We start from the raw sequence: 26,484 nt of genomic DNA on the forward strand, positions 1-26,484 counted from the left end.
TTTAAACATACTTACAGGCTGAGCATAAGAAGAGAGATTCGTAACAGTAATTCTACAGCAGAATCAAGTTCCCTATTCGATTTCTTGGGGAACTCATAGCTCTCTTTTTGCAGAGGGCCTTATCTTCTGTCTGCTGGTTCCCAATCATAATGCCATCTCCTTTTCTGTGGGAGGTTTCTCATTCACCCCCTCTTCTTGACTGGCTTCATTCACAAGACTGTGTTCTGCATCTCACATGATAGAGTTTTACGTGCATGTGGCATGTTACTGTCCTTCCTGATTCCTTCCATGTGGTATCCATCTCTCCACTCATCACCATTTCTTGGTGCTCAAACACTAATCTAGAACTGAGTGTTTCGTCTGCATTTTTCTCACTCTCTCTCTCTCTCATGAATAGGCTTTGCAGCGGGTGTGTGAGGAAGAATTCCAAAGTTGTGTCCAGTGTCAGGCTTGGGGGACTGGAGAGAAGAAGGGACAGAAATGCTCAGAGTGCCGTTTCAAGATCGAGCTGGTGGATGAATTGAAGCAAGGTAGCGTAGTTCCTCAACTGCCCAGTTTAATATTCAAATGCAAGCGAAACATTCCACATTGCTTTAGTGAAAATGTCGAAATTGATAAGTGGGGGAAAAGGGAGAATAACGTAAGCATTAGGCATTCCTAGTTTTCCTTTTACTAAAGGCCGCTGTATATTTTTGGTTTGTCTGTCCTTTTAGTGTCTCTATTTTGTCTCAGCTTTGCCTTTTGGGAACCCCTTGTTAAAACTGTGTGAGTTGTTCCAGTTATCATGCCATTAGCTCTTCTTTCTCAGAACCAAAATCTAGGAGTAAAATCCCTTGGGTGTGCATGCATCTCATCTTTAATGGGCATGCATGTAAAGACATGTACACAGACAGTAAATCACCAATCAAGGTATAAGCCTCTCATTACATACACTTCAAGTTTCTTTTGAAATATGATAGCAGCACATCTTCAATTATGACTTTCTAAAATACCTGTAGCCAGAGGGATAAACATACCAGTTTGTCACCCAAACCAGTGGAGCACAGACTATTTTGGAATGCAAAAGATTGATTAAAAGCAACAGCCATCTATTATGGCTGGATAAGACAGGAAGAGCCCAGGAACGATGTTGGGACAAGATAAGCAGGGGTGTTTTAAGTGTTCTTATTTTCACAGATGCAATATTGAAGAATGGGATACCCTTCTCTTAGACTGATTCCCAGTGCTGTACAGTATGTTCATTATATCACAGTTGCAGTTGCAAAAAAATGGGTGGCAGAGATAAGCTGTTTAAATCTGTTTCCTTATTATGTGAACGTATCACTTGTTAGTGGAAGCATGCTGATCAGTGGACCTTATCTCACTAGTGATTTATAGCATCACGCAGTGTCACCTAACATACAAATTTTATTTTCATTAATGATTTGATGTCACAGCAATGGCTGGGTAGCATTATAATACAGTATAATCTGCTTGTAAGAAAATGATCAGAGATTACCACTTTATGTTAAGCAGCTGTAGGCCTTTTCACACCTCCAATAAACTGAGCAAAGAATAAAGATACAGCTGTGCAACACTATACCCTGCTAGTTGGCTTTCCCCTTTCTCATTTTGCACTGACGCATCTAAGCATGCTGAATGGAGTTGCATCATGAATGGACTTATTACAGATATTCTAATGTAATCTATTAGATGGCAATGATATATATTGGGTTGGATTAGCCACACTTGGAGTAGTTGCAATGAAACCCCTGGGACTTATTTCCTTCTTGTTGATTCAGGCTTATCCCCTTTAGACCAGGCTTTTAAAGCCAAGAAAGCTTCTTTCCACCTGTCTTGTGAGCGTGTTGGCAGATTGAATCACTCAAACCTTGTAGTGCTTGTCTGAAATGGCCCTCAAATGGAAGAATAGCTCTTTCTCTTTTTTCTCTGTTGCTGACAATAGAATTTTGATCCCAGCAATTTCCAGGATTGACTGGCAATATTACCTCTGGGTTGTTGTTGTTGTTGTTTTGGTCTCTGCAGCTCAAATTTGTTCCTTCCAAGATGAGGAGGATGACTGCATTTACCGCTATACTAGGGAAGAAGATGCCAACCTCGCACAGAACAATACTGTTCTTGTGCAAAGGAAGAAAGGTAAGCATTGACTTTCTAAGGAGAGATGGGATCCCAAGATGTAGCAGGTGCATTTGTTGCATTGCCTTAATTAACTTCTCAGTTAAAACTTAGAATTTTTTGGTTTATTTCAAATTAACCAAATGAGTCAATGTTGAAACAGATTTCAGTAATGAGGACTTGGCCAACTCTGTTATTTAGATTTCAATAAGCCCCCTGTAAACTAGTTTTTCAATTGCTTTTAGAACTCTATTTATCTCTCTCAATATTTTCTTGTTCTCTCCAATGGGATTACATCATGGTAGATCAGGATCTACTAGTAGTTTTCTGAATTATTCGCAATTGATTGGCAAAGATGTCTAACTTCAGTTTTTAGCAAGAGCAACAACAAATGATTTTTTAAAAATTTAAATTGGGCTGCTGAGATGAAGAAATCTTGAAATGACCAGGGGTGGACTTTATGTGAAAAAGACCAGTTCAGACCCTGGAAGCAAACCCCTTGATTCAAATGGTGTTTGGAGACTTGCTTTCCATTCATCCCAAGTTTGTTTCTGCAGTGAGCTCTGGATAGTGGCTCCTGGACTTTTAGTAAATAAAGTCAATTCAATTAGCCTAAACTCTGCTGCTCTAAATTAATCCATCCGTATGTTTTAAATTACAAAACCCATGGTCTGCAGACAGCATCACTATATGCTATCTTGAGGTGGATGATGGGATTGTAATCCATCTCTTCTGGAGGCTGCTGGGCCGTGGAAACCTGATCTTCCTGGACTGGCAGGAGTTCTCAAAGTTTTCAGTTGGCTATCTCTATCAGGAGATACCAGTGCTGAGTTTTTACATGCAATACATGTGTTCTGCCATTGAGTTACAGCATGCCTCCTTGTTCTTCTCTTCCCTAAGTAGGGGGAAAAAAATAATATTGTTTCCTTTGGTCCCCTGATTAATTTGGAACATGTCTGCATTTGCTGTCATTATATATAGAATGTCCACCAGGAAGTTTTCTTTGGCTTATTCCCCTACTCATTTTTCTGATACTGCTCCTGGGGTTGCTGCTACTCCTGTGCTGGAAATTCTGTGCTTGTTGCAAGGTAAAATTTATGTTTCCAACCTGTAGTAACAAAGGAAAACAGGGAGTCTTGGGTGGCGTGGTTTGAATCTAACCTGTGACTGAGTCATTTTTCTAACTATTTGGAGATTTTAAAAATCCTCTTTCAGGTTCATGTACAAAGTAGAGGTCAGTGTCATACATTTTCTGTCTTGTCCATGTAGGCTCCTAGTTGATGCCATCTTTATATTGATTAAAGGATAAAAAAAAATTTTCCTAGATCCAACTTTCTTCAACTTAGTAGAATCATTATTTATAAAGATTACTTTTGTCAAATATATCCGAGATATTTTGCTGCATCCTAAGATGATTATATGGGGGAATTAGGAATGGAACATATTGGAAGACATTGGGGTGTGGAGTTGGAGTAGACCCTTGTCCGGTGGGGAAGATGAAGGAACAATGGCATTGCAACATCAATGCCAAGGAGCAAATGAAAATGAATGGAGAGACAGCCAGTGAACACTTGTCATATTGAGAAGCGCCTGAAAAATAAGAAGCATATAGGTAGAAGAAGCAGGTCTGATTTGTATGATGCATTGCCATAATCAATTACATCATTGATCCAAAGTGGTCAAGGCCATATTAGGCTTGTCTATTAATGCAGTGCCTGTGCCATATAAACCAGGTTGATATACTTCTCTTGCTGCCCTTCATGGAGATCTTTAAGTAGTAGCAGCCAATGTGTGCTTCGTCATCTTTCTTCTTAGCAATGTATTTTGTATCATCCACTTAAGCAACTGCAACAAGCAGAGAGGTCAATTCTCTTGTCAGTAAGTTTATTTTGGTACTTGTGCATTAAAAGCAATTCAACACTTTTTCTTTTTTTGTTTTTCTGACACCTAGGGCTGTTTGGCTCTGCTACCCTGTTGTGCACGAGGTACATCTCTTGAATCTATAGGTGGTCTTTGGGATGGGTGATAACAGCATTAGAATGGTGTGCTTAGATCAAGATTGAGAGAAAGCTATATTACATTCAAAGAAGGGTAGTATATTGGGGGGGGGGGGAAATAGCAGCTGAAGCTTAGTATAAGCTGCCTGCCACTTAATCAGTAATTATCTGTCTAACTTCTACCAAGCTGTTTCCTGCCAGGGAGTTGTTGTCTGTGGTCCTAAGAAGATTAGGACTTTCCAAGCATTGCTCCCTGAAGCCTTTCATTTTTGGGAGAACCTGGACCATCAAAACCTATACATTGCCCTTAACTCTCAGAATAGCAGAAGGAGAATAATCCCATATGTTTATAGAATGTAAGGAAACATAAAACTTAATGTGGTGAATGGAAATGCATTTTAGAACATTTTAGTGTCATGATTCTGGAATATATAATATGGACACATGCTAAAAATGTATGACATAAGGTGGATGTAAGGTATAACAATAAGGAGGGGCAGACTTAGGAATTCAAGTCACGGATGGCCAAGACAAAAATTAACAATAATAATACAGCTTATTGCCAGCAATCTGAGTACCATTACTATTTAGAAATAGGTCTACTTGGGAGAAGGGAGTGGGAAGCTCATGGTAGGATGTAAATAAGGTGCTTCTCCTTTGACAAAAGTATTTTACTTATTCTGTTTAATGTATGAAAAAGATTTACAATTAGATCCAAGATGTTGAAGTGCAAATACTAACTTCCTTTCCTTCTCTGAAGGTCGTACAGTTGGTTTCAAGGAGGACCACTATCTGCTCAGGCAGAGTCTCATGACCTCAGACCACCTGGACACCCCAATGGTGCGCAGTGGTAATTTGAAAGGAAGAGACACAGTCCACTGGAAGATCAAAAACAATGTGCATAAGCAAGACTACTCATCCTTTGCTCTCAATCCTAAGGATTTCAGTGAGTGCTCATTTTACAAAGTGGAGAAGAAGGTCTAGATGGAACATATCTTGTTTCTGAAGTTAATGGTGGTGGTAGGGGGATGGATGCTCCTTCAGCATCTGATCTGAAACTTGATTCAAACATCTAGGTGACTAGGAATTCTCACCCATCCAAAGCTTCCAAAGGTGTGTGACGGTCTGCTTGTTAGGATACAGGTAGTCCTCGGGCTACAATGGCAATTGGGACTGGGATTACTGTCGTTAAGCAATGTGGTTGAAAAATGTGATGTCACGTGACCGCATTGCTTAGTGACAGCAATCCTGGGCAGTCCCAGTTGCCACTGTAACCCCAAGATATGTGGGTCGTTAAGCAGGAAGAGGCAGGAGTCCCAGGTAAGGAGTGTGTGCGTTGCAGGAGGCCAGGGGAAGGCCTGCGAGGGCTAGTGCAGGCTCCATGTGAGTCGCAGAAGGCCAGGGAGAGCTGGTGCAGGCCGTGAATGAGTTTCAGAAAGCTGGGGGAGGGCCAGCACAGGCCACACACAAATCGGGGGGAGGCTGTATGCGAGTAGGGGGAGGGTACTACAGGCAGGACAAAAAGCAGGAGTGACTTAGCAGAGTGACTTGTGACCTCCTCTGCTGACTTCCCCATTGACTTTGCTTGTGAAAAGCCAACAGGAAAGGTCGCAAATGGCAATCACTTGACTCTGGCTCCCTGCCACATCATAATCATAAGCTGGGCATTTGAATAGCTGGTTCACAATCACATGACCACAGGGGTGCTGTGCTGGCTGGAACTTCAAGGACCAGTCATATGTCCATATTGTCAGCAGTGCCATAACTTTGGTCACTGAACGAATGGATGTAAGCCGAGGACTACCCATACTCCCTCAAGTCAATATCTCTATCCACATTTTCAAATCTGAGAGAATGGTAGCTTGTAAGCCACCTCTTTCAACAAAGCTGTCTGCATAGATAAGGATTTAGTATAGGGTTGGTTCAAAAAAGATCTCCCACTTGTTTTTTGAGATGGTGTTAATTTTTCAAAGAACTCTCATGAACATTGGTACAGTTGCATTGTTTTTTTGGATGTAACTGTACCACAAACCTATATGTTTTATATAAGTTTGATTTTTGGCTGTCTCTGGAATTCCTGATCTGAAGGTGCTGATAATTATCTCTTAGAAATTCCTACCATTCCTCTCTCCTACAGTTATACTTGGAAGTAGGGAAGGAATCACTATGTAACCAGTATAAGCCTATGATGCAGATTCTAATTTTTGAAGTCCAGCAAAACTCTATGCCTCAGTTACATTTGTTTATATCAAAATTATATGTGTCCAAGAATTCTAGCCACTGTTTACATGGTCCACTGTATGTCAGATAAACTCTGTGGTTGAACCACACCATTATTTCCTATTACATCTCTGTGTTAATTGGTTATGCTCCTTGCTGACAGGCAATGGCAAATTCTGATGAATTTATTTTCTTATTTCCAGTTCCATATGGGCTCTCTCTCAGGCTGGCACGGCTCTTCACCCAAAACCTTGCAAAACTGGATAGCCGTGAGCATGAGCAACTGCAGAAAGAGGTGGAGGAAAATGTAAGAAGCAGGAGTATTTGTTCTATTTGTATTTCTCCCTTGATATAGGGAGCTCGGGCATGTGTGTATATGTAAATGATTTGCTCTTCTTTTTATCCTCACTACAATGCTGGGAGGTGGATTAGATAGATTTTGACAGGCCCAAAGTCCCCACAGAATTTGACAACTAAGTCAGGATATGAGCCAAAGAGTCCTCCCCAAACACTCTGTCATGCTGATTTGTTGCTGAGGAGGTACACATATTGAACCCATTGCAAGATTTTTTTTCCTTGGATTTGAGTGTTGATACAACTTCTGTTGTGGACGTGATGTCTGAATATAAATCAAGTGAAGGGCGGAAGATGGGCCTGGAGCCTTTACTGCCAATACCTGACTGAACACCTGATGAGCTGGGGTGGTCCTTATGTACCAGCTTGATGTACTCTATATTGGAATGCTTCCCTTAGAGCAGTGTTGTCCAAACTGGACCACTTTAAGATGAGTGGACTTCAACTCCCAGAATTCCCCAGCCAGCCATGCTGGCTGGGGAATTCTGGGAGTTGAAGTCCACTCAAAGTGGCCAAGTTTGGACAACACTCTGCCTTAGAGGATCTGGACTAATGGCTCTCTCTTGCTCTTCCCAGCTGAATGAGGTATACAGAGTAATCCCAGGTGTCCAAAAGTTCCAGCAGACAAAATTCAGGTGAGTGCATTGGGGAGCATAACTGGCCTGGGAAGAAATAATGAAGTCTCACTCTACAGGTTATTTTTTAAAGGAAAATAAATGATGATAAGCAAATAGCAGGGAATTAGTGTGATGAGAGAATATATCTTTGGCTGAGAAGACTGTCTTCTTTCCTAGAATAAAATGTAGTAGAATTTGAATTCCCCTCTAATCAGCTTTCCAAAGCAAGCACTGTATAAAGTGTATGGGGTACTGATTTGGCTTGTCAGTCACTAAAGCTGTTGATATTCTTCTGATCAAATCCATGAAATTTATGAATTTCATCTGTTTTCTCCCCAGGATTCAGCCAAATGCTGGAAAAAGGTAAGCAAAATCATTCATTTCTGCCCTAACATCCTAAATCCAATAGTTTCCACTATTGTGCTTATACTGCAACAGTTTTTGCCTACCTTCCAGAAAATAGGATGTTGTTTTTTATCATTATCACTGCTGGTCTTTTTCTCTGCATTGCATTATTTACTCCACAGAGAATCAAGTTGTTTATCTGTGAACCTCTCATTGCTGCATGTGGGAACCTGTGCTCATACAAGTAGTCCTTGGCTTACGTCCATTCATTCAGCGACTGTTAGAACTTGTGATGGTGCTGAACAAGTGGTACTTCAGACTGGCCCTTGGAGCTCCAGCCATCGCAGCATCCTGGCAGTTATGTGATTGTGATTTCCAACATTCTCTGCTGGCTTCCCACAAGCAAAGTCAATGAGGAAGCTGGCAGGAAGTTGGAAGTTGTGGTCACATGAAGTCCTCGCTTAGCGACGGCAACTGGGACTGTCAGAACTGCCATCACTAAGCAGTGTAGTCACGTGATGTCATGCTTTACGACCGCATCACTTATTGACAGCAATTTCGGTCCTAATTGCCATTGTTAACTGAGGGCTACCTAAGAGCTACACTTAGACTATTCTGGCTGCACAGTCAGACATTTCCATTGAGAGATTCCTCACTGTGTCTTTGGAGTTAGTCTGTGCTGAAGTATTTGAAGAGAGATATATGACTATTAATGGGCCTCTGGGAAGTGTGAGCAGCCAAAAACTGTAGAAGCCCCATGTTACCGCTTTGGTGCTGCTCTGTATCCACTCTTGCAATCCACTGCAGATGCCACTTTTGGGGATAGTGGGAGGCACCCAGTGTTAATTCCTTTGCTGCAGAAGGCTAGAAGTATTCCGGATTAACATCATTTGTGGATTAGCGGTTATACATTTGTGTGGGCATTTGTGGACAATGGATGCATCTTGCTACAGCTCAAGCTGGAGTGTCTGGTGGGTTTGGGAATGATTTTTTTTTTTTAAACACCAGGGCATCATTTGTCATGCTTCCTCATCCATGGCCGTATGCCAGTGGTTGGCAGGGACAGAACAAAAGCATGAACAGGGGAGGTAGTCTGATGTTTCTCTTCTTTCCAGGCAAGACCACGCAATTGTGGACACGGTGCTTCCCGCTCCCCGCTCAGCTAAGAATGAAATTATAAAAGTAACAGAGAAACATGTCTCACAAGAAGCTTTCAATGGACTAAAAGTGTCACCTGGTTACTACACTGTGATTGCTGACCAAGGTAGGTGCCTCCTTCCTTTTACTTTAGTGTCTGAGCTTCTTCATTTCAGATTGCTTAAGGAGGGGTGGGGGGAGGCTTCTATGATGGAATGCTTCTCTGTATACAATTTTCCTTCTGCAAGGAACCAGTCTGGGGGCCTTTGGAGGCCATCTTCTTTCATATTTTGCAGAGTTGTTGTTTTTAATTACTGCAGTCAGCAGTGATACAGCCTAACGCAGGCTGACAATTGCACTGAAGGCTAGGGGTACTTCCAGAAACATGACTCTGCAATTTTCAGTTACATGACACTGTGGAACTATTCTGTTTTTCGTTCCTGAATAAATATTCAATGATAGAAGAAAAGTCAAGGTACGTGTAAGTCCATGTGGTGCTAAACTGTGGCTTTCACATGTTGCCGAGCTTCAGCTCCCAGCAGCCCTGGCCAGCATGGCTAATGGTAAGAGAACCTAGGAGTTATAGTTCAGCAAAATCTAGGAGATTGGATGTTGCCCACCATTGGAATAAATGATGTGGCAAATTCAGGAAGAGGAAGATATTGCCATTTGGATTATGTAGGAATGAGAGCAACTATATAATAAGAACCCAAGAGATTATTTTATAAGGAGCGCCTTCCAATTGTGAACTTATTCTCCTTCTTTCCTTTGCCTCCCTCCAAACCCTAGATGCCCATGGCTTGGTTGAGTTTCAGGAAGGAGTGGAGCTGGTGGATGTTCGGGTTCCCCTCTTCATCAGGGAAGAGGATGATGATGAAAAACAACTGCAAGTGGAGGCCATTGATGTTCCTGTGGGCACTGCGGAAATTGGACGTCGCCTAGTCAACATCACCATAATAAAAGAGCAAGGTGGTATGATAGCATGCAGTGGGAAGGACATATGTTTGTCATACAATCATCTCTGCTCCTTATGTAGTTTACTACTGTTAAACTTAGATCATTCTGAAAGAGGCTTTTGTTCTAATGGACAGTGAGAAAACTTCTTGGCCCCCTGAAAAATCAGGTGTTCCTATCTGTATGCTATAGATAAGTGGTGGAAGAATTCTTTGTGTGACCCTTAGAGCACCCCCTGAACCCTCAAAGCACCCCCTGAAAGGGCAAGTCCAAATTTTGGGGTGAATGGATTGGAGGTCTTTAAAAAGCAAAATTAGTGCCTTAAGCCTTGCAAACATTTAAGGCATCCATTTCACCTTTTAAAAATTCCCCAACTCTTCCCCAGCTTCAGGTTGATTTCTGCCATAAGGGGGTCAGGGAGCAAAATGGGTACTTGCAAACCTTAAATGTCATTCTAGAAAATGACAGTCCTCTGCCCATGAGGTCACAAATCATCATTAGAGCTATATGAGGAGAAAAGTAGGTCTGCCTGCAGTAAAACAACACTCGTGACCAGTTTGTTTTCCACTTTTCCTGGCAACAGATGCTTATAGTATCTCAAGTCTCATGTTCATTTAGGGAGGAATGGAAATGGTGAAAGACATGGCAAAATCCTTTTCAAAATCCATGGCAAATCCAAAATTCACACACACACATACCTGTTAATGTTGGTGATGCCAGTAAAAAACTTCCTGAATCTGGCTGCCAAGTTAGGCTCTGCAGAGTATCAGGAAACAAGCTGGAGTAATATTGAAGCTTGGATCTTGTTCTTTAGTTTAGAACTGGGGGCAATAAGTAATATTTCCTGCTTGTTAATGTAACACTTCGTACAATGCCTAGATGAAACTGTTATTTTTATTGGATGGTGAAGATTGTTAATGTATTACTACCTATGTATCTCTTTAGCAAATAGCATCATTAGCTTCCTGGAGCCAGTTTATTCATACAGTCGCTTTGACCAGCTGGCTAAGATCCCCGTTGTTCGAGAAATATTGGAGAAGGGGAAATCCCAGATAACATACCGGACACGAGATCTCACAGCCCAGCAAGGCAAAGTAAGTGCTCTGTGAAAAATAAAACAGTTCTCATAGGGTTCCTCAAAACCTTTGGCCACTATATGGTCATATTGTAGCCCTGTGCACTAAAGAGGGAACATACGAATGCACCACTAGAAAATGTCTGCTGCTGCATTCAGGAATATGAAGACAACCCTGATTGTGATCTCTTGCATGAGATCCATAACATCCCTTAGAAGAGCAAACTTCAGCTTTTCGACTAGACACTGCAACACTTTTTTGTCTCTCTGTTGCAAAGCATACAAAGCTGCAAGGGGAGGGGGAAGCAATGAAAATGTGATTTCAAGGCAGATTGATAAACCTGCAGGTGCTCCTGCCGTATGACACTAGCACCGTGGCCCCTGCATTGGTTGTCAGCAGGCTTCTGGGTGCAATTTAAAGCTCTGTTACTAACCTATAAAGCCTTACATGGCTTGGCACATAGTTATCTGCAGGACCACATTCCCCCACTGGAATTAGCCTGGCCAGTTTGATCTGCCTGAGAAAAGCTGTTAACAATGATCCCATTTGAAGGAGTTGAGGGGTGGCTGAAGCTCAACAGTGCTGCTTTTCAATGGCTGGGATGGTTCTTTGAAATTGGCTCCTGCCCTGGTTGCCCAGAGCAATTCCAGAGGGCACTTGGGTCTTGACCCATCTTGGTTTGGTTATAGTTTGGTTAATTTGACATTATTCTGTGTTTTTCATTAGGGTTTGTAGACTTTCTCTTTATTATATATTTATTATATATTGTTTCTTATGCAACTATCTTTACATTGCTGAGAGTCCTTAGGGGTTTGGGTGTCTATGTGAATGAAAGGTAATATAATGATAATAATGGGAAAACCCTGCATAAACTAGCAGATCCTACAACATGAATCTGCAGACTAAACAACTTCGTTTGCTAAAATATAGTGTGCCTTTAGTCTTTTTACTTTTTCTTTTGGGATTTTTTTTTTCGTTTGTTTGTTTAGTTTGGGGCACAATTCCAGTTGAGACCAAGGTAGTTGGAAGAAGAAGGCTGTCGCAGGGACGTTTTAAAAGGAAAAAAGCCTTCCATCCCTGCCAATTCAATTTTTAAGCCCCAGTGGAGGAGAGGGCATAGTAATTTTGTGAAGGAAGAGGCTGGGAAGAAAGGTTAAAAAGGCCTCTCTCTGAGACAACAGTCTGGGTTAGGTGGAAGTTACACAGTAAACATTTAGCATATTCTGTAGTTTAGCTCTTACACCATCTCTTCACATACTGTAGTACGTACCCTTTCCATAGCCAAAAATGTTTGCTGACATGGCGTGGAAAAAGGATCTGATGTGGAAATGTGTGCACTTTTTAATGTGCTAGCTGTTCTGAATATATGGGAAATGCTATGTAGATAGGCTGCCTTGCTTATATGTTCCAGGGTTAAATTCATCTAGCTAAAATATGCTAAGTTCTCTGCTTAAGCAGTATACGTTGCTTTGTGTGAGGTCCTTAAAATTTTACTTTTCACTTGATTTTTACAACTTTGGCTCTCTGTCTCAGAAAAATCTAGCTCTAATCTTCATATGAGTCCCACTGAAAACAGTGGGTATCAGCCTATCCAGATTTATGCCTGACCCTCTGGTCAGAAAAATGCATAAGGAGAAACCATGTTCTTCCAACAGAATTTCAAGAACTCATCCTAACACTGATAGGAATCAAAATTCTTTAGCTGGAATATATGTCCTAGAATAATTATTTATTTATCATTTACAAATAGTATGATTAGCATAATTCTGGGCCATTTTGTTCCATAGTTATGTTTGTGAATTAGTGATAGAACTAGTGCTAAGTAATGAAGATGTGTGTACAGTAGGAGCACAAAGGAACAGTAGCAGGGAAGTTATTGAAACCACCTTTGGATGGCTAGAGGAGGAGAAATACATTAAGAATAAGTTGCTGGTGATGCTTGCAGTCCATTATCAGCCCACTGGGCATATTCCCAAGGCCACCTAATGTATCCTTATCTCTTTGTAGCTACTTTGCAGTTCATCCCATAGCAATATAATGCCAATGTGGATTTTTTTCCTCTTTTCCAAAGAATGAATGAGTGAATGAATGAATGAATACATGTATGCATGTATGCATGTATGCATGCAATGCAATGCAATGCAATTCTGGTTCTGATAGACACAATAAGTGTGAGAATTACTGCATAATACAGAACTTTTAAAATATGTATCTGTACATTGTATGGCTCAAAGTGCAGGTCATCTTCTAAAATGCTGTAAATTGCTCTGAGTGGTGCTTTTGTATCAGAAGGATGGGATATGAATGTTTCAATACCATAAAGCAAAAATAGTAATTTGTTCAGCGTGTTCTCTCTTTACCTTTCCAGGATTATGTTTTTGCGGAGGGTGATTTGATCTTCCTGCCTGGGGAGAAGCAGAAGGAAGTGCAAATAAAATTGCTGGAGTTGACAGAGATTGATGCCCTCCTTCGGAACCAGCAGCTGAAGCAATTTGCAGTGGATCTCATCAACCCCAGGTTTGGGGCAAAGATTGGCAAACAACCTCAAACCATAGTGACAATTGTTGATCCAGGTGAGCTTCATCCATTTCTGATGACAATTCTTTTCTTGATGCCTGAGAATCATTTGCCTGTTATGTTGTGTTGTATAGACGTTTGGACCTCTTGAAGCCCTACCTAGGCTCTGGCAAACATGATTACCAGACTTCAGTATTTAAGATCAAGAAACCTGATGTAATATGAGCATTGATTCCCAGAAAGTATATTCTCATTCATAAGCTATCAGTGCAGTTCAGTGAACAAATCCCATTTGTTCTATGTTGCTTTGAGATTCAGCCAGATGTGCTGTATGTCCAGTCATAATTTTGTGTGCTCTAGTGATATTATTTTACCCATGATTTGATATGGTAATAAGGATAGAATTAGAGAAATAACTGCTTTCATTTGATGAAGTCCCATAAACCTTTTGCTCTTTGCTGTGATAAATTTTATAATCATTTGTTTTATTTTTGCTTTGCAGAGAAGTTTATCTAAATATGTGATATATCATATGGTATGATATATTATGACCAATATCAGCTGACAACAGATTTCTATTCCATGTAAACACCATTCATGTTATTATTCCAATCAATTCTTTGCTGTGCCATATAACTTTACACAATCTTCCCTACAATTATATAGGATATACATATTTCATCACCTAAAAATATATTGAGGTAATATTTTTCTTATGTGAACATGGTGCTTCTATGAAAACAGTCACAAAGTGTTAAGTATTGTGCAAAAAGCAAAAAAGAACTAGCAACTGCCCTTTATTAGACTAATAGAATATCTAGGATCCCTGAGAGATATTAGCCCTGAGTCTGTGGCCTGTGTTTAATTCCACTTAACTATTCTTATCCCAAGTTTTTCTCAAGAAGAAGGACTTACAGATGTGTGAACTGGAAGTAACTCTTGTGCCTCTTCCAGTTTATGATATGTCTTAATCCTTTACCATTCAACCTCTGTGTTTTTCTTTTTAGTTGTTTACAAAGAGGTATAATTTCCTCCACCTTTTTTCTCCTTCCAGATGGGATGTCATCATCAACAAACCTGACTCAGTTTCCACATTCTCCTAGAGGCATTCTTGCAGCACCTCTTAATCCAAATGCACAGGCGTTAAGCTCTAGGAAGATCCGTTTCAACTGGTTGCCCCCTCCAGGCAAACCTGCAGGATACAAGGTGTGGAAAGTGAAGTGATAAAGGCGTGCAAGCCTGTTGATTATGGGGGGAACTGCACTCTGGTGCATGCCCTGCACTGAAGTCAGGGCTCATGCATAAAGCATAAAGGTGCACTGCTGTGCAGCAAGGAAAATACAAATACATAGGGTATGGTTTCTAAAGCTTATGCCAATAGGTACTGCAAATCTGTTGGGGTACAAAGGAGAAAGTCAGAAATTAAATATTTATCTATATGATTTTTAGGGTGGTATACAGTCCTCATACACACATCAAACAAGTTGCATAGCCACTTCATAAGCAAACACATCCATATTTTAACATTTTTCTAATTACACCATCAACACTTGCTGCCTTACCTTTTTTAACATTCTTATCGTGTTTATTACTTCATTTTTTTCCTTAGATATTAACATTTCTATCTTTCATTTTAACTTTACTCTTCAGCATTAAGCCTTTCATTTCCAAACAAATCTCTAAAATACTCCTTCTAGCATTTCCTTATTTCTGTTTCATTCCAAGTCATGTTCATCACATTTGAAGTATCCTTCTTCATACTCTCTTTGGTCTAACTCCATACATTTCTTGTGTGTGTGTGTGTGTGTGTGTGTAATTTTATTAAGGATTTTAATTACAATAGTAAAATCTAATACAAACTAAAAGAAAGAAAGAAGAATAGAAAGAAAGAGTGAAAGGTGCAAGGGAAAAGAAAAAACGTAGAAAAAAGAAAAAAGGAAGAAAAGTAAGAATATAGTAAAGGAAGAGAAAAGAAATATATAAAGAAGTGACTTCCAACCTTCAGCACGACAAGCATAAACAATTTTTGTAACTCTTCACCCCCTCTTAGTTTACAACCATTGATCTCTTCATCCCATATTCCATTTCTTATCTATAGACAAATCCATAACACATCATCTTTTCAGTCCTAGTATAAGCAGAAAGTCCATTAAGGGTTACTAGAAATAACAACATATCTATTTTAACCTTGATCAAATAAACCAACTTTATATTTCCTTCTTTTACTTCTAACAGTCTTAATCTTTAGCTCATTCAAATAATGTCATAGAATATGATTTCTTTTCATTTCTTCTTTGTTCCTTCTCACAAGATTCTTCAAAGCTTTAACAAGCCTCTTTTGTAAATGCAATATAAAAAAATTATCCAGGTCACTCTCTTAGTTTATTATTTGTATTTCCCTTTTGATTTTTGAAACATCAACTGGTTTATTTTGAATGTCCAATGAAACTTCCATGTCATTCTTGTAGTCTATCATTTGTAGATCCACTTTGATGCCATCTCTGTCTTGTCAAATAAAACTTGTTCCACATGTGCTATTTCTCCCATAACATCTTTTGGACACAGTCTATCCATAGAAGCAAACATCACTATTGACATTGTTGATACTAACTTCTGATTCCATTTTTCAAAAGTGTCCTTCAGTGTTTTTAATGTTATAATATTTTGTGTCATTTTATAAGACCTAGTTAATTAGCTGTTATTCAGGCTTGTGAATTTTTCTCCTTTAACTAAAATCTAGTTCCCTCTAGTGTCTGATTTTTTAAATTACTTATCTTTATTTTGTCTTGCAAAAGTCCAAACAAATCTATTTCCCATGGGAAGGATTCTTTATAATTAATTCCAAAATCTTATTCCAAATTTATCTGGACGCTTTATAACTTTCTAAGATCAAAGTCTTATTTAACTTTTTGACATTTATTTCAAGTGTTGGCTCTGCTTTTCATGGAGCCATCTTCAGTCTGCCGTTTCTTCCTCCAGAAGTCCTAACTCCATACACTTCTATGGCACTTTTATAATTCTTTTCATTTAGTTCCAAGCAACTTATGCATCCTCTTTCTTGCATCTACTTTCCATTCTTTGGCCGAGGCAGGGGGAGATTAGTCCCTTTTTTATACCATACGGATATTCCTGCAAGTTTTTCTACTTTCACTCTCTTGTCTTATCTTTTCACTACCAAACAATGGCCTGTTCCACATTCAGAACCTCTCATCACTCTTTTATTCTTCACTAATTCTCAGTCTTTCAATCTAAATAACCAAACCAATAATGCATTTAGATTTCATTCCTTTACCAAGTGAGCACATGAGTAGACTTATGCTTAAAACTTATATTTGAAACAGAACTTTTTCTATGAAGGTATTTACCAATCACCTTTCTCATTCATTCTTGGGACCCCAAATGGCCTAACAGTGCTTTTCTGCACTCTCTCGTCTCATTCCCACCCATCCTTTCATGATGTTTGCAATAATAACTTTTTTCCCTTGGATTACATACAGTTAGAATATTTCAGTTTTCTTTAAAACTTATCCTGGGTTCTTCCATTTTCCTCATTCACTAGAATGCAATATGCATTTATCATCAACTTATAAATTCCTATTCTCATAAGCATCTATGGCAATCTTGGTGACAATAATTCATTCTTTCAGACATACATTTTATTCCTTACATTTATAATGAAATCCATACTTTTTTAAAAGATTTTTTAAAATCCCACCTGTATTATCTTTATAAATAACTCAAGGTGGCAGACATACCTAATACTCCTTCTTCCCCCTATTTTCCCCACAACAACAACCCTGTGAGGTGAGTTGGGCTGAGAGAGAGTGACTGGCCCAAAGTCACCCAGGCAGCTTTCATGCCTAAGGCAGGACCAGAACTCACCGTCTCCTGATCTCTAGCCTGGTGCCTTAACCACTAGACGAAACTGGCTCTCCATGCTTAGCTCCATGCAATGAGTTCAGACCACCTTCACTGAGTTCTGTTAGATCCTCTTAATTTCACATGCAGCACATCTGGGTTTTTCTTCTTTCATTTCATTCATTAATTCATGTTCCTTAATGTTTACTCCTCTTATGCGTTAAGTGCAGTCTTCCATATACCATGGTCATCATCAGATGGGCCCATAGATATTGGCCTCTGCCACCCATCATGTCTTTGGTTAACTGAAACTTTTTGTAATGCTTTTTAGTAAAATAGAAAATATTTATGTAGACTAGATTACCAGCATTAGTTCATACCCATAGTAACATTTCCTGCTAATGGTAAGGATGGTACTGATCAGTTTTGGCACATTTTGGTCAGGATGCTGCAAATCATTGTATACCACTTAGAGTTGGTTCTGATTGGAGCAACCTATAAGCCCCATACATACATAAATACGTATGTACACAAATACGACCTAAGTTCGATTTTACTCAAAACATTCTCACACTATTCTATGCAAGCTGGAATCTCTGATCTAGAAACTACCTTACAAGCTGATATACTGTTGCTCATATTCTACCAACTCAGATATGCATAATTGCTGAAAATCAGAGCCATAGTGTCACATCATTTTGACATGAGAAACAAACAAAACTGTAACCTAAGTTCTGATACAACTGGACCTGGATTTAAAATCAAATAAAACCCCACCTCTCCTCCTAGTTCCCTGGCAAAAAATAGAAGATTGCAGCCCCATATATATGTATGACGTGACTCTGCCCATTCTGTTTGATTTTTCTAGTTTCTATGTCTCCAAATAGCCCCAAAACATCAAGTGTGGCTTTAAGCTGCCAACAATATGCAAGCAATGTTAACTCTAAGCCAGTCTTCCCCCGTGTAGCTGATGATATCAGGCTTGTAGAATTTGCCACCTGAGGAATGTGGGAAAAAGCAGAATGTTGGAAGAGTCAGAATAAGTACTGCCTGTTAGGCCTGTACATTATTCAATGTGGTATTAAATGACCATGTCAGTATCTCACCATAGATTGTATTCTAAATTGATTTGGTGAATCCCTCCTTTACAGAAACAAGAGAAAACAGTCTTAAAGTTTACCATGGTAAATTTGGGTATGTGCATCTTAATCTTCCAGGGCTGGCTCTAGGATAATTGCTAAAAATGCAATGGCTAGGTTCACTAAGTTTTGAAGCATTGGATAAAAAGAACATCTTGTAAGACTGTAGCACTGCATTGCAGAGCTGTGGTTTATTCCACTCTTATGTTTTAGGAATAGTAACATTTTTGAATGAGAATGTTCTTAGTTTATTTTTTTTAGTAATGTGATGGTAAATACTTCTTGGCAGCTGATGCAAGGTTTTAAAAGGAAAAGGGTTTCTCTTTGGACTGCAGGTGAAATATTGGATCCAAGGAGATCCTGAATCAGAGGCTCATCTGCTTGATTCCAAAGTACCTTCGGCAGAGCTGACCAACCTATACCCCTACTGCGATTATGAAATGCAATCCTGTGCCTATAATGCTTTGGGTGAAGGGCTTTATTCTAAGGTGGTCCACTGTCGAACACTTGAGGAAGGTAAGTTGTTGCATCCCGCAAAGTTTGTTTGAAAACAGGACTATCTAAGGACTCCCTTCTGCAAGCCTAATCCATCAAGCATCAGGGAAAGGGTTCAGTATACTCATGAATTGTATTCAGATGAACTGGATAGAGAAGCTCAAGACAGGGTACTGGTCAGGAAGATTATGTTGAAGTGTCCAGAGTTTTAAACTGGAGTTAGAATCTGATTATTTCTGCCCATCCAGTGAGATCAGGCAGAGCCTGTGTGCTCCGGGTCCTGACAATGAAACAGGGTCACCTTATGGGACCAGGAAATGGCTGATTCTGTGCAGCACTTGCCCTCTGGAATGTCATCACTCCCAGAGATCCATATGGCTCCCACCCAAATTATGATCAGACAATCATTAAAAACCTGATTGTTCTCCCAGGCTGTGGGATAGGGTGAATGTGGAGTCCCTATAAGAGTTTGTTTTGTGCTGTTGTTGTTGTTTACCATTATTAAAGTAGCTTCTGGCTGGCTATGACTTTTTCTATGTCTATTGTTTCTTTCTTTTTTAATAGTAACCCATTCAGAGTCACTGGGGAGGCAGACGGCCGCAAAATTGAATTAATTAATTAATTAATTAATTAAGTACCAAAGAACTAGCTGGCAAAGATTCCTTATCTGGAATAGCTGTGCAACCTGTAAACTAGCTTTTCCATAATTTTTACACAGCAGCCTTAACCTGCTTGTCTCCCATGTGATCCTGGATGGAAATAAAGCCAGCTTCAGAAATCACTGCCTGGATTTCAAGCTTTGCCAGCAATGCCATCAGGTGCTTTGTCCAAATAATGGTTACAATAGCCCCAGTTGCAGGATTTCCTTGCTGCTTTACCTTTCCCACCCATATCAGGAAAGCAAATGCCAATCACTTTCTTTTCTGTGTATAGAACTTTGAGGGCATGTGGTTTCCATCTGCATAAGTAAACAGTTCCAGCGGTCATAGAATCCTAAAATTTAGTTGGGAATGACCTTAGAAGACCTCTAGTTCAACCCTTTCCTCTGTATAGAAGTTGCTTGCTCAAAAAAGATAAGCATTTCACTGATGGATTGTTGGTGGTAGAGGAAAATCATCGTTTTCCTTACTTCAGCTAGGAGGAGAAACTGGTCAATTTTGGGAGGGGGGGGGGAAGCACCAGTTCTTCCTGTCACTTGGGCTGGGAGAAGAAACCATCAGAACTCTTGTCAATTTTACCCCTGTTCCCAAATATCCCAAATTTGTCAGTGTTGCAAGGGAATGATAGCAGCAAGTTCCAGTCTTTCATTCTTTGTCATTCGGCTGAAGATAGCAAGCTCCTGCAGATGCCACTGCCCCTTAGTTCAACGTCTACAATGTTCCTGTAGCTTTATATGAATGGTATAAGTCCAGTACTGCCTCAGACCATCTTGGCACAATCCTACTCAGCAGTATACTAACTTTATAAGGAGCAGTTGGGAAACAAATGACAAAGAGCATTTCTGCTGTGTGTATTGAAATCAGTTCCATTAAGGATTCTATAGTCCTTCCATGGTATAGTCCAGTGTTTCTCAACCTCAGCAGCTGTGAGATGTGTGGACTTCAAGTCCTAGAATTCCCCAGCCAGTTGAAGTCCACACATCTCAAAGCTGCTGAAGTTGAGAAACACTGATATAGTGAATAGAAAAATAGTAAATAGAAAAAATTAAAAAAAAATTAATGAAAACAAATGATTCTCTACAGAAGATTCAGACTATAACCTGGTTTACACTTTGACACTTATTCAGGAGTAAGTTCCATTGAACTCAGTGGGGCTTACTATTGTCCGAATAAAGGACATGTAGAGGACTGCATGTTAGAGAAGTAACATTCTTCCTTCCTTGTATATATTTTATACTTGGTCATTAAAGTATTTTGTATTGTATTTTGTATTGTAAATGTCCCATTAATTATTGACTGACATGTATGGGCAAGAGAAAAACAGGAATGAAATTTGCCCAGGGAAGACACTTTTATAGAAAGGTTCCACTCAAAACCACCAGCATATAAACCCCTATATGTTGCCCACTGAAATATAAGTTCACTAGGATCTATTCCTAAATTATATATATGATTGCAGCCTGCATCTTTCATACTGAATCAATTTCTTAGCTTTGGAACTATAGTGTCTTGCCCAGACTATCCAGGTATTATAATTTAAGTATGTTCATCAGGAGTAGAAGAGAGAAAACCAAATTATGTCAGAACTGCTTGTCTTCCACCTGAACTTTCTGAACCATTGTTGTTCTCTCAAAATACTGTTCCCCAGAAAACAGCGAACAAATTACATTTATTTATTCATTCATTCATTCATTCCCAGTACTAATATACACTTACCTATCAAACTCTAGGTGGTAAATTTAGAATTCCTATCAGGACCAGTCCATTGAAAATGCTCCTGTCTTAAGCACTTGGTTCATTTTTAGGGCATCTGATCTAAAATTACTGTATTACATAGCTCTTGTGCTATTGCCAGCTTCCTGCAGCTAGCTCTTCATATTCTTCCCTCAGGGCATTCTAGGGGCATTGGAACTTCCCTGTACTGTATGTTTGTTTGTTTTTACATTCCATCTCTGTAGTTCCGAGTGAGCCTGGGCGTTTGGCCTTCAACGTCATCTCCTCCACTGTGACGCAGCTGAGCTGGGCTGAGCCTGCAGAAACAAATGGCATGATCACAGCTTATGAGGTCAGCTATGGACTCGTCAACGAGGAAAACAGTAAGCATGGATTCGGGGGGCTATCCTTAAAAATCATGGGTCCTGGTTAAACTGCTTAATATCTTCATGGTAGTAATTCAGTTGCATGCATTTAGAAGGCACCACTGGTGGGCGTCACTCTTGAAATCTGTGATAACAAAACTGACTCCAGGCTGCAGACTTTAAAACCCCAAAGTGGTGATGATAGGAAGTATTAAACACCTCCCCTCCTGCCTCGCAGTTTGGATATTAGCTTTAATTCAGTTGGTTGATCTGCATGTAAAGCTTAGTTTTGCCTCTCTTGCTTAGACTTCTTATTGAATTGCGCAGGTTTTTTTTGCAGCCCAAATACATTCCTGGTGTTTTACAAATTCCCCTAATGAAAAGCCCTATCCCAATTAATATTTTCATTTAACTTCCACGGCATTTGCTTTCCTGAGAACTTTTTTTTTTTAATCTATTGTGTTAACCTTGAGGAGTTCATAGCTTTACACAGTTGTGCTCTTTGCCTTTCATTCCATGAATTATGGCATTCAACTGTTTCCACAGTGGTAGTTCCCACAGTGCCTGGACTTCTGTCATTCAATGCTATCTCTTTCCTGTAATTTACTTTTCAAATTTTTGCTTTACAAAGAGATTTTAGGCTCAGTCCAGTTAGAAAATAACACTGTCCTTGCTGATACTTCAGTGTATCTAATTATCCTTTTTTAAGATTCAGATAGCCAGTTTTACAGGATAGATTGGCTGCTCTACCCTGGTGCTTATTTCCTCATATAAAACCCTTTGCCCATTGAAAAGGGACCATTAGATTGATTCTGCCAATCCAAAATGACATTGAGAGCCAATTTGGTGTAGTGGTGAAGGGGCTGGCCTAGAAACCAGGGGGTGGTGAGCTCTAGGCCTCCCTTAGGCATGAAAGCCGGCCGGGTGACTTTGGGCCAGTCCCTCTCAGCCCAACTCACCTCACAGGGTGGTTGCTGTGGGGAAAATAGTAGGGAGGAGTATTAGTTGACCAAATATATTAAAAAAAAAAAAAGTGGGATAAAAATCTAATGATAATAACAATAATAGTTACCGACATACATTTTTGCTTTCCTCTATTGGATACATTTTCATGTTCAGAATGGGAGGCAATGATTTTGCTGTAGTTCTTCTTATGCATGAGAGTTTTTCTACTCCTGTAAAGTACTCTATCATGCACGTATGCATATTACTAGAGTTGGACCGCTGAATCCTATTGCATAGTATGTCATCAGAAATGACTGTGATTGTAATGACATGGTGATAAAATGGCAAGAAACAAGCTTCAATGCTGAGAATTCAAATCTATCTATCTATCTATCTATCTATCTATCTATCTATCTATCTATCTATCTATCTATCTATCTATCTACCGATCTACTTACCTACCTATCATCTATCAACAACTGAAAAGGAATAGTTACCAGAAATATATATGTTTTGCAGGACCCATTGGTCCCATAAAGAAAGTCTTGGTGGAGGACCCTAAGAAGCGGATGGTTCTGATTGAAAATTTACGGGAATCTCAGCCTTACCGCTATACAGTGAAGGCCAAGAATGGAGCTGGATGGGGGCCAGAAAGAGAAGCTACTATTAACTTGGCTACACAGCCAAAACGCCCTATGTCCAGTGAGTTTTTATCATAGCTTTTCAAATGCGATAGTCAAGCTTCTGCTATGTAGGATTTTTGTTTTGGATGTGAACTAATGCAAGATTTTCAAGATGTATTCCTCTGAGTGTGTGCTTCTATTGTATGGGTATTACACAAGCGGTATTATATTCTGCATTTAGAAAACTTTATCTTCTGGCATATATTTGCTGTTCAATGTGATATCACTGGTAACAGGGAACAAACTGTGTATTAATATTCTTTTAACTTAATGAATTAATGGTATATGCTAAATATATCCCACTATTCAACCAAATTCTAGTACGCTTATCCCAACTTATATATTTTTTAAATCAAAGAACTTCAAAGCTGGCATACTTTTCTCCAGTGAAACTATGCCTCATATTAGATCAAAGTACTAGATCGAACAGTATATTGATATAAAGTATGGTTGGGATTCATTAAGTTTGAAGGTATCAAAAAATCCAACTCACATTTTCTATTACCTTTTTGCAGTTCCCATCATTCCTGATGTACCAATAATTGATGCACAAGGAAGAGAGGACTATGATAGCTATCTAATGTACAGCACAGATGTACTGCGTTCACCAGCTGGTAGCAAGCATCCCAGCGTCTCAGATGACTCTGGTACAGTATGGGTTGTTGTAGCTGTAGCTGTTTGGCCAATTTGTTTATGACATATAGATCCTTAGGGATAAGAGAAAATGTAAATACGAGGATAATACAAAACAATTTGAACATGCAGAGCACCATTTTAGCCAGCTAGCAAATACTTTTCCTATTGTTTTGAAGCAAACATACCTTAAGGCAGAGGAGTATTATTGCTTCCAGAAGTTCTATGAGAAAATGCCAAGGTAAGAATAACAGAAATGCAAAGTTCAAAGGAGCCATTTAGGCTATCAAGTCCAACCTATTTAACAGCCTCAAGAGTGCCTTCTAGACTAAAATAAATAAATAATGTCTTGGGACTGGGTTACCTGACTGTCTTCTCCCAGTTGTTTCTACCTGTCCAATCTGGTCTGGCAGGTTGGACATCAGCTAAGGAATGTCGGCTGGTGGGGACTAGGAGACGTGTCTTCTGTGCCGTAGCCCCTGCCCTCTGGAATATTCTCCCTGCAGAGATTAGGATGAACATGACCCTGTTGGCCTTTTGTAGGGCTGTGAAGACCTGGTTATGTGCCCTGGACCCTGTTTCTTGGCTATATTAACACCTAGGGCAATAGCTTTACTCAGCGACCATATATATTTATTTGTATTGTTTTAATTGTTTTTGGTTTTTATTATTGTACGCTGCCCAGGGTCCCTGGTTGAGATGGGCAGCTACAGAAATCAAATAAACAAATAACTAAATAAATTCCAGAATGCTATAATGAAGGCACTCAGGTGCCTCTGGAGGCGTCTGGTTGGTCCATGTGGAAATTAGGATGCTAGACCTGACCTGCGCTCTTTCTTGGTCGGTTAGACTCTATAGAAAATCTGAGGAATGTGTTGTGTGGAGGTCTCATATTTCAGAATGTCCATGCGCATATTTTTGCAGTGGAAGTTTTCTGTTTGGTGGTTTATCAACCCCTGATAGTGAAATAGGGCAGTAAATTCTTCCTGTACTTGCACTTCAGTTGCCTCCTCTAATGCAGCAAAATAGCAAACAATCGCTTCCGTCTAGACCCAACAGTCATAGGCACAACTCATTGGAATGCCTTCGCCGTCTGCTTCTCTGGAATGGAAAGTTCAGGTTGGGGGTGTCTAAACGAATTACTTCAACAGCTCCTTTTTTATTTTCACGTTTTCTGGTTAACTGCTATCGGTCGTTGAGGTAATACAAATCCAGAAACTGAAATATGCCTTCCAAAACTGGAAGCGTAGTAACATAAGCCAGGACAAAAAGGTTAAGGACCATATCCCATTATCTGTGCCAGAGGTGGGGAGCCTATGTTGGTAAACCAGTTCTTAGTCCCATCAGCCCAGGCCATTTATGCCATGGGACCCTGTCGTCCAGCAACATTCTCATTTTGACCTGCGTAGTAGATAGAGAAGCATACTGTCCATCACAGAGTTTCAAAATTATTGCCTTTTCTAAAGTCAGATAAACAAACTATACATAACAACTAGTTTGTAAGTTACTGTATTTAGGTGTATGGTCCTTTCTTCAAAATAAGATTCAAATATACTTTGCTGCCACACCTTTGACTTTAAAAGCCTTTCCTTCTCACCATATATAAGCTGAGGGAAGACTGACAGTTATTCAGTGGTGATGAGGGATCTTCTTTTTTTCTAATTAGCTCTGGATGTGTTTCAGGATTCATCTGTAACATTAAGAGCAGGTTCTGAGGATTGAACTCTGGGCAAAATGAAACCCTATGAGGATTCTGGATCAGTCATGACAAATTGATTGAACAGTTGTGGTTTTGTTCTGGAATTGCTGGAAAAAACCATTGCACTAAAAACACAAAATAAACACCAAAACAAGAGATGTGCAGATCCCAGGTATTATCTTTACATTTGGCTTTGGTTCAGCATTTAGTTCCAATTCCTAGTCATCTTTTTTTTTTAATCACTAAAGCTTACTTCTGAAAATTACCCCTCTCTACTCCTTGCCACAAAGGTTTTTTGGGGGTGAACAAGAACACATACTGCTTACACCTGTGACTCCATATTGTGACTTATTTGAGCCAAGCTACAATGTAAATAATTCAGGAGGAAAGTAGACCATGGGAATATTGTGCATTTTTAAAGCAAAAGATCTTGATGGCAATACATAATAAAATATCCTGAATGTTAAAACCATCAGATACATTATGTTAAAATATTTTTCTGTGTGAGTATGAGTTAAGGATATTTAAAGATACTGAAGTATCTCAGTTTTCAAAGGTCAAATAGCAAAACTGTTCCTGTTAGCTGTTTCCTTCCTTGGATTCTGCTGTTCAAAGAATATGTTTTGTTTCCTTCCTATCTGGCTCTCCTTAAAGAATTTGTTCTTTCTGGACTGTCTGTGTGCTGTAAAGTGTAGTTCTCCCACGCATTACTTTGGTCATACCTTCCCATTTTAGCCGTTCCTTCAGCTTTCTTTGTATTCGGTTTTGGAAATAACCTTCCATGAAGTAGGTGGCTCCTCTTTACTTATCCCTTGATTATTCTTTTTTCATTCTTTAATTTGAGAACAAGCCACTCCAGCTACTACAGATGTTAATAAACTGCATTGTCTTGAACTGAAATGGAACTGCCCATTTCTCGTAAGACAGAGTTCTAATTTTCTGACATGAGCACTGATTGCTACT

General features: G+C 39.6%; 1 protein-coding gene across 8 annotated transcripts in view; it reads left to right on the forward strand.

Annotated features, from left to right (window-relative positions):
* ITGB4 (integrin subunit beta 4) overlaps positions 1–26,484 on the forward strand; it is an 81,439-nt gene that overhangs the window by 41,878 nt on the left and 13,077 nt on the right. For 6 of the 8 annotated variants that reach the window (XM_088133349.1, XM_088133348.1, XM_088133346.1 and 3 more), the window contains exons 16-32: positions 398–530; positions 2,026–2,136; positions 3,097–3,203; positions 4,067–4,100; positions 4,873–5,058; positions 6,536–6,639; positions 7,263–7,321; positions 7,643–7,666; positions 8,764–8,912; positions 9,575–9,757; positions 10,685–10,833; positions 13,184–13,388; positions 14,387–14,538; positions 18,665–18,845; positions 21,442–21,579; positions 23,026–23,208; positions 23,705–23,836. In XM_088133349.1, the coding sequence (XP_087989475.1) occupies positions 398–530; positions 2,026–2,136; positions 3,097–3,203; positions 4,067–4,100; positions 4,873–5,058; positions 6,536–6,639; positions 7,263–7,321; positions 7,643–7,666; positions 8,764–8,912; positions 9,575–9,757; positions 10,685–10,833; positions 13,184–13,388; positions 14,387–14,538; positions 18,665–18,845; positions 21,442–21,579; positions 23,026–23,208; positions 23,705–23,836 (2,230 nt within the window). The remainder of the gene's footprint in view (positions 1–397; positions 531–2,025; positions 2,137–3,096; positions 3,204–4,066; positions 4,101–4,872; positions 5,059–6,535; positions 6,640–7,262; positions 7,322–7,642; positions 7,667–8,763; positions 8,913–9,574; positions 9,758–10,684; positions 10,834–13,183; positions 13,389–14,386; positions 14,539–18,664; positions 18,846–21,441; positions 21,580–23,025; positions 23,209–23,704; positions 23,837–26,484) is intronic. The other 2 variants (XM_088133350.1, XM_088133353.1) reach the window with 1 other exon arrangement.

The sequence above is a fragment of the Python bivittatus genome, unplaced genomic scaffold (genome assembly GCF_059951505.1).
Source record: "Python bivittatus isolate LINGU-HERP-01145 unplaced genomic scaffold, Pbiv_v1 ctg000080_np1212, whole genome shotgun sequence".
Lineage (NCBI taxonomy): Eukaryota > Metazoa > Chordata > Lepidosauria > Squamata > Pythonidae > Python > Python bivittatus.